The sequence below is a fragment of the Aythya marila genome (genome assembly GCF_965140915.1).
Source record: "Aythya marila genome assembly, chromosome: 5".
NCBI classification, from domain to species: domain Eukaryota; kingdom Metazoa; phylum Chordata; class Aves; order Anseriformes; family Anatidae; genus Aythya; species Aythya marila.
The window spans coordinates 3,330,829-3,345,438 of record NC_139046.1 but is presented as its reverse complement, the minus strand read 5'-3'; the positions used below and the strand labels follow the sequence as shown (position 1 = coordinate 3,345,438).

General features: G+C 40.8%; 1 protein-coding gene across 6 annotated transcripts in view; it reads left to right on the top strand.

The window, feature by feature from the left end:
* Positions 1-14,610, top strand: part of DDHD1 (DDHD domain containing 1) — a 65,804-nt gene that overhangs the window by 31,036 nt on the left and 20,158 nt on the right. For all 6 annotated transcript variants that reach the window (XM_082761779.1, XM_082761778.1, XM_082761775.1 and 3 more), the window contains 2 exons: positions 8,563-8,669; positions 8,811-8,917. In XM_082761779.1, coding sequence (XP_082617905.1) covers positions 8,563-8,669; positions 8,811-8,917 — 214 coding nt within the window. The remainder of the gene's footprint in view (positions 1-8,562; positions 8,670-8,810; positions 8,918-14,610) is intronic.

Genomic DNA, 14,610 nt, shown 5'->3' with positions numbered 1-14,610 from the left:
AGCTCACCACTGTCTTGGGTTGCGCTCAGCTTTGTGTGTCACTTGAGAAATAGATGTTACCTGTGTGGGAACCCTGGGGTAGGCATTGTGTGTCCCTTAGAAATAGAAAGCTGCTTTTGCTCTGGTCTGTCTGGTGTCTTTGATAAGCAAGTAAATGCAGAGCTTGCTGTAAACTGTGTTATTCCAACAGTCTGGTGGGTAGAAAGAAGAGGCAAACTGCACAACACCTTGCATTTTTTTTGGTATGGTGCTTGGAGGGACTGTGGGATCTCTGGATGGGGATGATTGCTCGGGTTCCTTCCTTTTCTCCCATCCTGAAAAACCTCTCTTCTGCATTTCGTCTTTGCCACGTACATATATTGTTGGTTCTTTTTGGTTCAATCTACCCTAGTGTAAAACTTTTGTATTTATTTCAGCCTGTGTGAGAGCAACACTTCAGTTCAAAGCATAAAACCATAGTCACACTTGAACAAGTGGTATTAAAAGAAGGGGAAAAGAAAGAGAAATGCAAAAATGCAGCTTCTAACCCAGACATGGAGTGCTCTCTCTGTAACCCAGGTGGGTTGAGAGACCCTACCAGAGCTCACTTGTTATGCTGTCCTCAGATTACTGCCTCGAGAAGGACCTGGTACAGCTCATGATGTATCTGCATCATTAGGCAGATCCTGTTGGTCACAGACTTGAAAACAGAACCCTGCTTCCAGGGTAATTTAAAATTGCATGCGCTAATTTCATTAAGAAATGGAGTTCAGTCTACTCATTAATGTGGTTCGATGCTAGGGTTGCAGGGCATCCTCTAAGTAGGTAAATGGAAAAGATGTGTTTTATCAACGTTTGAATGAACAGGTCTTTAAAAGATGTGACATGATTTTGTTTCTTCACAGTCAAGTTAAACACATTTATTATCTAAATGTAGCACAGCAGCTGGTACAACAAGCTGCTCCTGTCATTGCTGATATTAACAGCAGAACTCGTCTGAGAAGAGACAGTACCTCCTCCAGGCTGGATCAATGATTCAGCTAAGCTAACGTGGACAGAATAATGCTCTGTGAGATGCTCCAGAAGAAAAGGAATCATTTTTTTAATGGAAGAAGATATATTCTGTATTTGTATGTAATATAAAAAGGATTTGCCATCAGATGCAGTATTCTGACATTACTGGATTTCTGATGTGGTACAATGTTAACGTTTAAAAGATGATAATTTGAAGATAATCTTTTAATTGTACATACTTTCACACATAGTTGGAATATTTGTGCACTGCAGCCTGGTCTCATTTTGTTGAAGTTGTGCTTTAAAGTTGTGTGTGTTGGAAGGGGTGGAGAGGGGTGTCTTTAAATATACTAAATAGAATTTAGGAATGTTGCTATCCATGTTTCCAACCTCCTTTTAAAAAAAATCCTCTTGTTCTACCACAGGTTGACCCTCTCAATTTTATAAACTCCTGTGCTTAATAATTGAATGGAGTAACTGGTCTGTGTATTTCCATAATAGCTGTAATGCTTCTTGGCTGCTCTTTCTCCAACCCTGGTATCTGTCTGCCTCTGTCTGAATCTTCTGTTTTGATTCAAAATTTGTATTTGCCTGTGCTGCTGCTCGTAGCCCCAAAATTGCTGTCTGCACAAGCACATCATCTTGGCGTTCCATAATCACCAATTACATTTTTATTGCAAGCCCCATTAGAAAGCTTTTTAATTGTGGATTATCATTATAATTACTTCAGAATAGCTGTTTTGGTAAATTTCCAGTGGTACGCAAGCCCTTGCAGAGCCTCTCAGAGGCCTTTCAATGCATTGAATATTTGCTGCTTGAATCTTAAATCAAGATTTCCTAGTAGAACGTTTTCAATGTTTTTGGCTTTTCATGCATTTGGTAGTTGTGCTTATTTTCAATTTAAGGGTAGCATTTCATTACATATTACGTGTTTGTCTTCCATTCTTTGGTGCTGGCAATAATTGCACGTTCTGCAGTTAGGCATGCAGGCGGTAACAGTGGCTGTACCGGTTTCAACTTGAGCTTTCTTTGGAAGGTAAACGAGTTCAGCCCAAGAGGTAAAAGGTGATGGTTAGGGTATTAATACTCTTGTACGAGCTTGTTCTGTGTGTGTTTATTAATTGTCTAACACGATTGCATATTGGACCAAAAGTACAATAGCCTGCTTAGGACTTAGGCACAACTCTGCAGCTGTTCCTGCTCCCTTCCTCTCCAGTGTTACACTTTCCCTACCCACAGAAGCACAACTGACTGTACAGCCCCATAATCCAGATCACTGCAGTTACCCGAAGACCCAGAACCCTATTTGGATGATTGGAGGCACCGTCAGGGTAAGGCAGTGGGAACAGGGAGTGCCTGATGTGCTTCAGTGCCAAAGGTAGCATCTCACCAAAGGACATCCTTGCTGCTGGTTGGAAATCCGTGCTGCTGGGTAGGGAGGCACCTGCATTTTGAGTACCTGGACCTCCACAATCTTGTCCTGGGGATCCCATAGTCGTAACCCAGAAGCTTGGGTTCCTTTGGTCATCCAGAGTCCCATTATGCTTGTAGAGCATGAAGTGTGAATCACGGCTGTGTTCATTCTGGTTGCCTCCTAGAATTTTCATCTTTCCTCTGAAGTAAAATGAGTCTCCCTATATCCTGGAGCAGCGGTCTGAATAAGTTAAGGCCCGAGAGCAGATGAATCCCTGACTAACAGGGGCAGAAGACAACACGTGTCTTGCAGTTGCTCTTTGAAATCTGCCTTGAATAAAACTCGAGTTTGCATTTCTGAGACGTGGCTGAGCTTTTGAACACAGCGTCCTTTTCATTTCCTCTGGCTTGAGCTAAACTCACTTTTTATTACTCATGCCCACTACTCACTTCGACTTACCAAATTTAGTTCAACCCAGCCCCCAGTGTCCTCAGAAACTTGGGATATTGTTTCCTCAAAGAGGCAGGGAGTGCTGTGCTCTGCTGTGCTGAGCTCCAGAGTAATGAAACCAGTATGGGAATGCTTTTTGAGCATAATTTACCAGGTGTGTGACCCATGAATGGCTTTAGCTTGCTTTATTTCTGGGTTAGCAGCAGAACAAGTCTCTATTTTTTATAGCCTCTCTATTATTATTATTAATAATATATATTTTAGATTTGTATATATTTTTATAGACTATTTTCTTAGACTTTAAGTAGATCTCTACCATGGATGAACAAAAAATGCAAAGTGTAGTGTTCTGGGAATAAAGTATGTTGCATTTTTATTTTATTTTTTTTTTAAGTTTTCATAAAAATATGTACACAATTATGTATTATTCCCACTTTACTTTGAGAACATGCATTTAGAGTATGGATTTTCTTCACGTTGAGAAGAGGAAAGAAAACTGTTCAAGGCTTTCCTTTTCCCAGCCATTCGCCCCATTGCCTTAGCTCCTAAATCAAGAGTTCAGAGTAAGAAGCTGGCTGGTGTAAGCTTCTTAAATTCAGGAGCATTTCCTCATTCTTGGCTGTGGATTATGTGCCTGAAGAGAGTCTGCAAAGATGACTTGGAAATAAAATGATTAACATTTTGAACCCTTCAGTTATTTTGCTGCATTACCAGCTCAAGGTGATTGCACAAAGTTTGTGAACTAGATGAAGCTAACTTGTTTGTAGCTCTCCAATATTTCAATTTCTTATGTACTATTTGAATGCTGCAGCACAGTAAAACAAGTAGTGTAAGAGTTTAAAAAAAAAAAAAAAAAAGCAGTAATTGTAAATATGTTAGTTCACCCTTAGATTATACTTATGCAAGGATGCATACCTATAAAATTCTGGGAGTATTAGTACATTGCTTTTTCAGAGATAGGCAGCCAAACACATTTTATTTATCATGAGTCTCAAAGTATTTTCAGGCCATTACTTCCTGCATGCAAAATAGCAGTAGGTCATAACGCTTTCCAAAGCATGCACTGCATCTGTGCTCGAATGGTTTTCCTCATAGAAAAATCATAAATTTTAGTTGTTATCATGTATTTGGATGTATATATTTAAGTAATTGTTGCTCTGGGGTCAATATTTCAACTTCAGTTTGTATTGGAGAGGGGAATAATTCTCTGCCTGTTTAGATGAGGTTTTATCGCTTCAGTTAGTGTTAATTTAGCAAGTGGCTGGAGGGACTTGCCATCTAATAAAACAGCTGATTTTTATTTTTTTTTAAGCCAGAAGAAGGTATTAAAAAAAAAAAAAAGGTCTTAATAGCAAAACAGGTGTGCGTATATACAGCAGGTATATATTCTGGTGATTTGTGTGTGAGTACAGCCACACTGCTTGGCAATTACTCCACAGTTTTGGTCAAAATCTGAAATATAAAACTGTTGATGAAAATCAGTGGGAGATGCCATCTAGTGCCATTCACTGTAAATGAGATGTGCTGCACTGGGAATTGTCCTGCTAATGTGTTTTAATGCCTCTGTGGCTCTTGGGATCAGGAGATGGGTGTGATATTGCTGCTGTAAAATAATGAGGGAGAGAATAATTGCACCTCTTCCTGACAGTATTTGGCCAGTAATGCTGAATGGGATTGCATAGGAATTTTTAGTGGTAGGCAAAAAACTTGAAGTTTTTAGTAACTATATAGTTTGTAATCTGAAAACAGTCAGCACTTTGTAGTATTAACCAGCTCCTTAAGGCTAGCGTGCAGTGCAGTGTGTTGCAGTGGAGAAGCACACCTGAACCAGCACTGGAAATGGAATTTCTGCATGCTTGCTCTGCCATCAGTGATGTGGCAGCTAACAGAAAGCTGTTGAAACAGACCACCTCTTCTGCTAGAATGTGTTCTGCAAGACAGGATGAGGATGCACACGGAGTTGCCTTTTGATTTTCTAGTATGCCCACGTGCGTTTGAGTGTTTGTCCATAATCTGTTTTAGCAGAAATTTGGAGCTCTGCTGCCAAAGGATGCGCCATGTCTGGGCAACCACAGCGGATAGGGTGGGAAACCATCAAGATGTGGGAGCCTAAAAGTTAAAATTGCATTTTGTATTTTGCTAAAGGGCACAAAACTAGCACAGTTGTTAGGAGGGGAGACCTGAAGCTTTCACAAAAGCTTTGACAGAATTTCTTAGCTGCATTGTTTTTCCAAACTCTTTAAGTCTAGCTTTAGAAACAAGACTTTCAGTTAAAAATCCTCCATCAGTTTACCCATGAACAGCTTTGGTAAGACTTGAGCCCTTTGGAAGAGGAAGAAACTCCATGGCAAAGAGCACCAAGGAGCATTTTGTTTCCCGACAGTGGGTTCCAATTTGTCCGCCTCCTTGCTTTGGACATGACACAGCTCGATGGTGACTTGTGCTGTCCCGTAACCTCCTGAGGTTTGGGGGTTAAAAACCTAACAGCCGCCCGTCTGTGTTTGAAAACAAAACCATCAAATCAGCAGATTGATAACCAGCAGGATAAAAGAAGGCCATCCTATTTGAAGCAGGGCTTGTAAATAGCTCTAACAGCTATTTCTTCGTAATGTTTATAGCAGCCACTAATGGGTAAAATGTTTAGATGTTTTTCCCTGAACTGTTAAGACTGAGTTACACAAAAGTTCTTTCATACAAAATCATCGTTGCTATGTAGAAATCTGTGCTTTATTCATATAACGTTTCTGTGCTTTTACTGCTGTTAAGTCTAGCAGCTTTAGATTGCTGCTCATTTGCTGATCTACTGCTAAACTTGCTATTTCTGAATGCAAGTTAGCTGGCCACTGTCCTTCTTGCTAAGAAAATTTAGCAGATTTAGCAATACTAAAGAACCGACAGCATTGCCAAATACTTTTCTCATGAATTTTAGGTCCCTGCATTTCCCTGTATGAGCATTTATCTGATTTTATTCAAACAGGCATGTTTTTCTTTAATTTTGGTTACGCAGGGAATCCACGAATGTTATACATACTGAATTTTTATCCTATTGATAATCTGTGCAGCTGAAGTTAGGCTCTCAAAGTGTCCTTAGGCTCTTAAAGTGTCCTCAAAAGCACATTGTGTGCGTGGTGGTGGGGCAGCTTGGTCTGTGCTTTGCAGGGCTGGGTCACTTTGTGCCTGTGTAGTCCACACACACCTGCACAGAAATGTTAACAATTCCCTTCCTAAGCCAGTACCAGTCACTCTCCCTGTACAAACACTGCTTGTAAGGCATGCTGGAATTGCTCATGAGGAGCACTGAAAGCTCTGTTTAGGGCAAAGCAACACTGTTCCTTTATCCTTTTTAGGATCTACTCTCCTAGGTTAAGGAGAGTACCTAGGAAAGGTTTGTCTCTTTATTTCATTTAATGTACATAATCACCACTACTTGTGTGTGTATATATTTATTGCTTGCTTGCTTTGCATATGACATGCAAAAAATACTCAAAAAAGCTTGCACGGCCCTAAGCAAAGAGGTTCATCAGCCCTGATTTAAGCAGGTCTTCTTGCTGATTTTTTTCCCCCCCATCATACAGAAAGGACATTCTGTGTGTAAACCTTTGCCATCTCATTGGACAAGATACTAGGAGATTAGGAGTGCAATCAAACCAGGCTTTAATAATAGAGATGTTGATTAGTTGCATTTCTTAACTGCTTGGTCATGCCATCAGTAACTATTTTGAAACACAGTGTGTCAAAGGATACTCCCTTTTTTTTTCCTTTCTTTCATAACCAACACCTACTTTTTGATGGGAAAATGTTTCTGACTGCCCACTTCAATTAAAAATTTGGTGTATCACAGACCTGCCTTTTTGTAGCATATGTTTTTCGTTATCCTGAGGAGAAAAACAAAAGAAAAGACGATTTAAGAAAAAGAATTATTTTTGTAGAAAATGTTTTTGCAAGGCATTGGCTTTCATATTCCTTCCTCGGTGAAGCGTGTTCTCCCACACTGTGAAGCTGATGAGGCTAAAGTAAAAAAAAAAGTAGGTGTTTTGCCCAAAGCTACCGTGACATCCCTCTGCAGCCTTCATGAGCTGCTGGTAGGAGCTGAAATTCCTCTCCGCGTCCATTCCTCTGGCCACATCCACCTTCAGCTTCCCTGCACGACATAAATCCTGTTAGTGAGGCGGATCTGTGCGGGGCAACAACTATGGAGGGAAATTAAGAATGACTTTTGTCAGTGCTTCTTCCTTTTTATCTGAATTGTCACCTCCTGTGGCAACCTCGTGGAGGAGATTTGAGCAGCTCCCGACTTCATGTCTCAGCTACCTGCTGTGTACTGCCGGCTTTATTTTAAAGAGCTAAAGGTGGATTTAAACTCAAGACAGAAATTTGATATGAGTTGTCCATACAGGATCCCTGCGTAGTGCTGACACCGTTTCAGTTTTGCCCATCAAACAGAGCAGCTGAAGCGATTACTGTCTCAGGTGCTGGTAGTGATTTAGGCTGAACTGTTGCATTTCTACTGAAGCAGAACAGGAGCACTCATATATTCAAGGAACGTCTCTCAGCCAGGGGGTTAAACTTACCTGGAGCACATTTGGATTTGTAGAATTACTGATAAGAGATTTAATGTCATCGTGCATTTGGTTGCAGCAATCGTTAGAAGGGGGTTTGCTTTGAAAACAGAATAAAACATGTTGGAACTCTGGGCTTTGCCTCAAAACAAAATTCTGATTTTTAACTGGGAACCAGCTGCTGGAAATGCAGCATTGCTGCCCCTCGGTCAGATTTAGTTTGTTGTGCTCATCTTCAGAAATGCTAATGTCATTGGGACCTAAGTATAGCGTAAAGGAAAAAGGGGAAAATACAACACTTCCCCTGGTTGTTAAATGTCTTTGATAGAATGCATGGATTTTTTTACCATCTTCTTCTAGAATTTCATGCTATTTTTCATCCATTGCTGACGGTCTTTCATGCCTCAGTAGTAAAGTAGCATTTTTAAAGGAATGTAATATGCCAGTATTCCCTTTCTCCCCCAGACAGCAGAGAGGTTCAGATATATTTTGTTTTGAGGTATTTTTAATTTTTTTTATGTCCATTTCAAGGACATGCGTCCACCAATGTTCATGTTGAGATATTTTTTAAAAATGGAAAGTAATTTAAAAACACAGACTCTGCATCTGCTACTGTAAGTTGAAATGCTAATAAATGATCCTATTTCTCACTCTGAGGACTCTTAAGCCCTCCAATTTGATATGAGAAATTAAAATTCTGACTTTTCAAGCAATATTGTTAATAGTTTTCATTGTGCTTAAAAGCACTGAATTGTCTTCCTTATGTGATGGATTAAATGGTTGGTTTCAGTGGATTCAGGATTTCAAGACAGTGATAGAATTCTTAATTTTTAGATCACATTCTAGCCCAAACCAGTCAGCGTTAACAGATTTCTTTCAATTGAATTTGGATGGTTTATTAGGCTTATAGTAAAATATATTTAAAGTTCATAAATTCTTTTGAGCATGTAATATGCATAATTTTCAATTATAAGATAATTTAAGTACTGGAATTGCTTCACCTCACAATTTTATTTTACCTACGTTAATAAGCATGCATTGTAGTAAAAGTAGTAACATGAGAAATGAGTGGATGCACTGACTTTATTTGATAAGATCGCCAATACTAGTCTTAACAGGAACGTGTTCTTTCTTTCTTTTTGTAAGGATGCGAGATACTGCAAGAAAAATAGAAGAGAAGTATTTTTCTAATCTTGCAACCCATGTTGAATTTCTTCCAGTTGAATGGAGGTCAAAACTTACCCTGGATGGAGGTACATTACTTGATTCTTTTGTTATTCCAGTAGCTGCAGTCTACAAAATTGTCCCCAGAAGTTTCATGCTGTGTTCTCTGCATTTGCCTTGATGGGATTTTATCATTCTCCTGCATGTAACTCAGGTCTCTTTTCTTTCAGACACTGTGGACTCCATTACTCCAGATAAAGTACGAGGTTTAAGGGACATGCTGAACAGCAGTGCGATGGATATCATGTACTATACAAGTCCTCTTTATAGGGATGAAGTAAGTGTTTGCTTTTTTGTTTGTTTCTTTGTTTTCATGAGACCCTGAATAAAGAATACTAAAACTTTGGAAGTATATAATGATCATCTGTAGTTGCTGGTATTGCATGGGCAGCAAGTGCAGTTCTCTGGGATCTTCCTTCTGTACCCCTGACACTCCTCACTTCTTGTTTCTGAGACAGGAGAAGCTTTCAGTTTAATGCTGGCCTTGTATCCAAGGGATAGGCAAAATTCAGGTTTGTTTTCCTGTGGGAAGCTATCTGTGAGAAGATAACCTGGATTTGGCAGAGTTCTTCCTAGGATTTGAGACAGGAACAGAGAGGCATCTATTTCAGAGAAGCAATAGAAATGTCTTTTGTGATTCTACAGTAGAAAATAAGAAATATTACCATGTGTGCAAGCATATAATATTTTAGGGTGGTTTTTAATATCATTGAGGAGTAATCAGCAGCTTCAACATCTCTGAAAGACGTGAGGCTTTAATTTTGTAAAATTAGGGATACTGGGTTCTCCTTTTGTCCTACCAGTATGTGTGTAAAATATCTGGAAAACATCCAGCAGGATGATCCTCGTATATCCTTGCTGTTAAGGGACTCCTAAGTTTGGCATGTATTTTTAGAGAAACTATGAACATAAAAAAAATAACATTTACACTCCAAGAAATCAAAATACAGAGCTTTAACAGAGAGAAAAGTAGAAAAACAGCAAAAACTTTAATCAGAGTAGTTTGTTTGGAGCAGAAACCAGCAGTTTAGAAATGAGAAGGTTTTTTACAGTGTTTTCATACATCTGCACGTTCTGAGCAATGGGACTCCAGAGAGCTGGGCATCTTCTTACCTCTTGCAAAATCTCTGGACATGTCATTTAATTTCTGTCAAATGTGAAGTCAGATGGGCCGACAGCATCTGTAAACGTGTCCAAGCCAGTTTTATTAGAGGTATACGCTCGGCCTTGCAAGAAAAGCAGGATGGTCACCTGTTTATTAGGTGACTGTTCATATACTAGAAGCTGTTGTTTTTTCTTGCCCTGTCTGTGTAGTTGTAGTGTGACCCCATTCATCAAATGGAAAAGCCTTGAATAAATGACAAAGTACCCCATAAAACGTGTACAGTGCATCACCCCAAGAGCATCCTTTGTTTGCCACATGTTCTGGAAAAGCCCTGTAGGGAGGTTTTAGGGTTACTTTCTATAGCAATTCTAGGCTTTTCTTTATTGACTACATTATATATGGAGCAATGGTAGTGTTTTTGCAGCTTTCATGCTCAGTCTGCATGGTTAAACCAGGGGTTGTGGAAGGTATTTTCAAAGCTTACCAGAGGACCTGATGCTACCTTTCATTAAAATTAAATACGTTTAAGTACTTTAGACTGTCAACGTAATTGTGAAACCTAAACTTCCTAATAATAATAACTTTCCTGATAGCAGCAGTGGTTTTGAAATTGCTATGAGCCTTTTAAGCTTCCAACACGAGAAATAAGTGTACTGAAAGCTGTGCTCTCTTGTTGCTTGGTAATGCAGAGTTCATTGTTCAGGGCTCCTGGGTTCTCGGCTGTGTATCAGGTTTCCTTGTCTGTTGTGGAACTGAGACCACTGTGAACTTCTGTGGCAAGTGAAGAAAACTTCTCTGGCAGCTCAAAAATAGATTTTTAAAGTGCATTAGAGGCTTGGCATGCCTATTGGCATCTTATGGGAAATGGATTAGCAAGTAAAGGTTAAGTGTGCTGGCCAACAATGCATGAAAAATTGAATTCATTGCCCAGAAGAGCTGTAGTTTTGCAGGTGTATTACCATCCCTCAGGTATGAATTGACAAATAACTGTGCTGTGGCTATATTTAGATCTGATTACAGAAGTTGTTTTCTTCACTAAATCAATTGAATTTTTGGAGAATGAACAACCACACACTGTAAAAGAAGATCAGGTTTGAGACCTTCTAAGGAACCTGAAGGTGCACAAGTCTGTGGGACCTGATGAGGGGCATCCACAGGTCCCGAGGGAACTCAAAGATGAAGTTGTTAAGCCGTTGTCCTTCATATTTGAGAAGTTGTGGCAGTCCAGTGAATTCCCCCATGACTGGAAGAAGGGAAACATAACCTTAATTTTTGAAAAGGGAAGAAGGAAGATCAAGTGAACTACACAACAGACACTCACCTCTGTGCCCAGCAAGATCATGGAGCAGATCCTCCTGGAAACTGTGCTAAGGCACAGGGAAAGCAGAAGTGATTGATGGCATGGCTTCACTAAGGGTAAATCATGCCTGACAAATCTGGTGTCTTCTGCTATGGGGTTACAGCGTTGGTGAGTAAGGGAAGAGCAATGAACATCATCTACCTGGACTTGTACAAAACGTTTTACACTGTCCTGCATGATATCCTTGTCTCTAAATTGGAGAGATTTGATGGATGGACCAGTCGGTGGTTAAGAAATTGGCTGGATGGTCACACTCAGAGTTACAGTCAATGGCTCAATGTCTAAGTGGAGACCAAGGACAAATGGCATTCTTCAGGGGTCTGTATGGGGACTGGTACTGTTTAATATCTTTATTAATGACAGGGACAGTAGGATTAAGTGCGCCCTCAGCACATTTGTTGATGACACCAAGCTGTGTGATGCTGGAGGGAAGGGCTGCCATCCAGAGGGACCTTGGCAGGCCTGAGGGGTGGGCCTGTGAGAACCTCATGGGATTCTACAAGGCCCTCAGGTGCAAGGTCCTACACCTGAGCCAGGGTAACCCAAACCATCCTGTGATTCTATGAATTTTCTTGAAACATTTCACCCCAACAAGACACCCCGGTTGATCATTACCTTGCCTTATTCGGTCTGCATTGATAAATCTTACAGCTTTCTCAAAGCAAAGTTGTATTTTGAATTGCAAGCATTTGTCCAAAAAGCACTATTTACAGGTGTAATGTTAAAACCTTGAAGAACAGATTTCTGAAATGAACCTGTTGTTGTAGCCAAAATATTTGGATTCGGGTTTTCTTCTTCTCTCAGCTACAGAGTTCATGCTCTGCCACTGTGTTGTCAGGGATGTGACCTCTTGATCACATCTCTGCTCACTTAGCCAGGAGTTGTGTAAACTCCAAGTCATTAAATAGTTGTACATCCTTTCACCTTTTATTTTGCCTTTAGCTACAGAAATGAGATTTGTATTTTTTTTAGTTACTCCTCCTTATCCCATTCTATTTCCTGTGACCTGACTTTGCACGGTTTAAGGACAGTATCATCAAGCTGAGTGTTCCTGTGGAAAACCAGCGTCGTGGTATCCATCTCCCCACCATGTTCAGTGGTCAGTCTGTTCAGAGTATTCATTCCAGCTCGGAAGCAAGCTTTGTCTTCAAGTATTCTCATAGTCCCATGTTGCTCAGAATTAGTGTTCCTGCACACCACTTCATAACACCAACCTGAGTCTTTGGATACTGCTGGTGCTCCTAAAGCTTTCCATCCAAACATCTTAGAAGCTTCACAAAAGGAGCTAATTAAACTTTGCTGTGCCCCTGGAAATGAATTGAACAATGCAGTGAGTTCACCCTAGAGAAGAACAAAATCTGTTATCCACCTGACAGTGCTTAACTATACTTCGATACTAATTTTGTTTCCAATTCAAAGGATTTCTCCCCACATCTGGAAGTAATGTAGCCATTGCTTTAAAGCTTTTGACCGCTCTTTAAACCTCTTGCTAAGGGATATTCGAGTGGGCAGCCACTGAAGGAAAGAAAAAAAAAAAAAGGGAAAAACCTTGTCATATCAGCTTTCATATGAGACAGCAGACAGCTGCTTCAGATGCAGCTGGATTGTTCAGTGAGGCATTACGGGAACCTGCTGGATAACCCCCTCTCTGATTGCAGGTATTGTTTCTTCTGCAGCGTGATAGGGAAATGTCAGAAGCACCTTTTGGATTTTTGACATGTAATGTGACTCTAGACAAGTATCAATAATTCAGTGAATGTCTCAGGCAGCCTGGTCTCAGAGATCAGTCCGGGGGATGTTTGCAGCCCTCCCATTCGGTTGTGGCATTCGTGTGAGGCTGCAAATGAACTGCAGCTCCTCGTCTGTGTGGTGCTCCGTGACGAGGAAAGCAGAGTCCCTGTTTAAACATTGCAGACGTAATAACAAGCGAAACTAAGCTGATATTTTGATGCCCACGTGCCTGTTTCGAAATGAACAGTCATTTCACACTGATTCTGCCCTTGCTGGTGCTATTTCTGGTAATGTAATATGGGCTGTTAGCGTGTCCAGTGGGTGACTGTGTCACATCCGTGCTGCTGTAGTTCTGTGTTTCTTTAATAATAAATGGTTCTGACAGGGTTTAAAAAGCCTAATTGATGCATAGCGAATTTCGTGTTGTCACCTTCATTATATTGTTAAGTGCTTATTTTCCTGACCTCCGCTGTGCTTACTTCCAGGCTAATTGTAATGCTGTGAATTATTGATACGTCTTGGCAGAAAGTGCCTGCAATACGGGCTTCATATCATCTGCATCCGTCACTGAAAGACCTTTAAAATGCTAGTTCCAATATTGCAATAGCCTCAGAAGATCAGTAGATGTTTATGGATTGCTTCCGCCACAGCCGACGTGCGGGGGAATGAATGCAGTGGGCATTGGATGTTTCTCACCAGCTGGCGAGAGGAAATGAAGGGTCAGGGACGTGGGGGATTGTTACAGGCTTCAGGAGGCCAGGGGATGCAGTGACATGCAGCCAACATAGCTCTGCTCCCTTGGGCAGGCTGCACTGTCCACCTTGAAGTGGCTTGTCACTTTGCTTTTCACATGAAAAAAGGGGATTAATGACTGTGCTCTTCAAAGTTGGAACTGGAATTAATTTTTACTAGAGATTTCATCCCGCTTTGATAAGAGGTTTTGCAATCGAAATGTTCTTCTCTGGTTCACTACTTTCAGCAATAAAAAGCTTTTTTTGTGTGTGCTTCAAAAGGAGAGGGATGTGAAGCAGGAGATTTTTAACTGGACTATTTCAACACTGGTTTTGCTTATTTCCTTGAACCTAACAGGGAGCTGCTTGCCAGCACTTTCACAGCTTGATTAATTCACTTGTCAGCTTCATAAAGTGGTAGGTTACTGGATCTGCCAGAACCTAAACTTAGCCTTGACTGCTGTGACTTGGCTAGAAATGGGTTGGGCTCAGCTTTTCAACAAAAAGAGGGGTAGTGGGAAAGAGGCTGGGGTCTGGGCAGATCTGTGGATCCTTTATCTGTAACGTCGCTAAGACACGAAGCCGTTCCTGTCTTTTCACACAGTTAAGTCTCATTCTGGCCTCTCATCTGTTGTTGTGACACTCTTCTGGCATCCATCCGTGATGCCGTCAGGCAGCGTGACAGCTCCTGTATCCTGGAGGGTCAGAGCAGCCTCCCCACCTCTTGCTTTTGTTTTTGTGCTCCTTTACAATCTATCCTTGAGCTGCAGATTTTCATTGGCTTTTGAAGACCTTCTTCCACCTTCAGTTGGCCCACACGCTTTCTTATTGCTTGTTTGCTGAATTTCTTACAATTTTGCTCTCTCTTCCTGAAGTTCTCTTGATGTTTGGAGGGAGCTGCTCGCCGAGCTCACAGTTCTCAGATCTGCTTCAGATTCTTTTCCCACGAAGCCTACAAAAACATTCATGCTGTTCAAGCTGGAGTGGTGCAGAGGTCAGGTTTCCTGCACTCCCTTTTAATATGTAGTTATCTGTTATTGTTG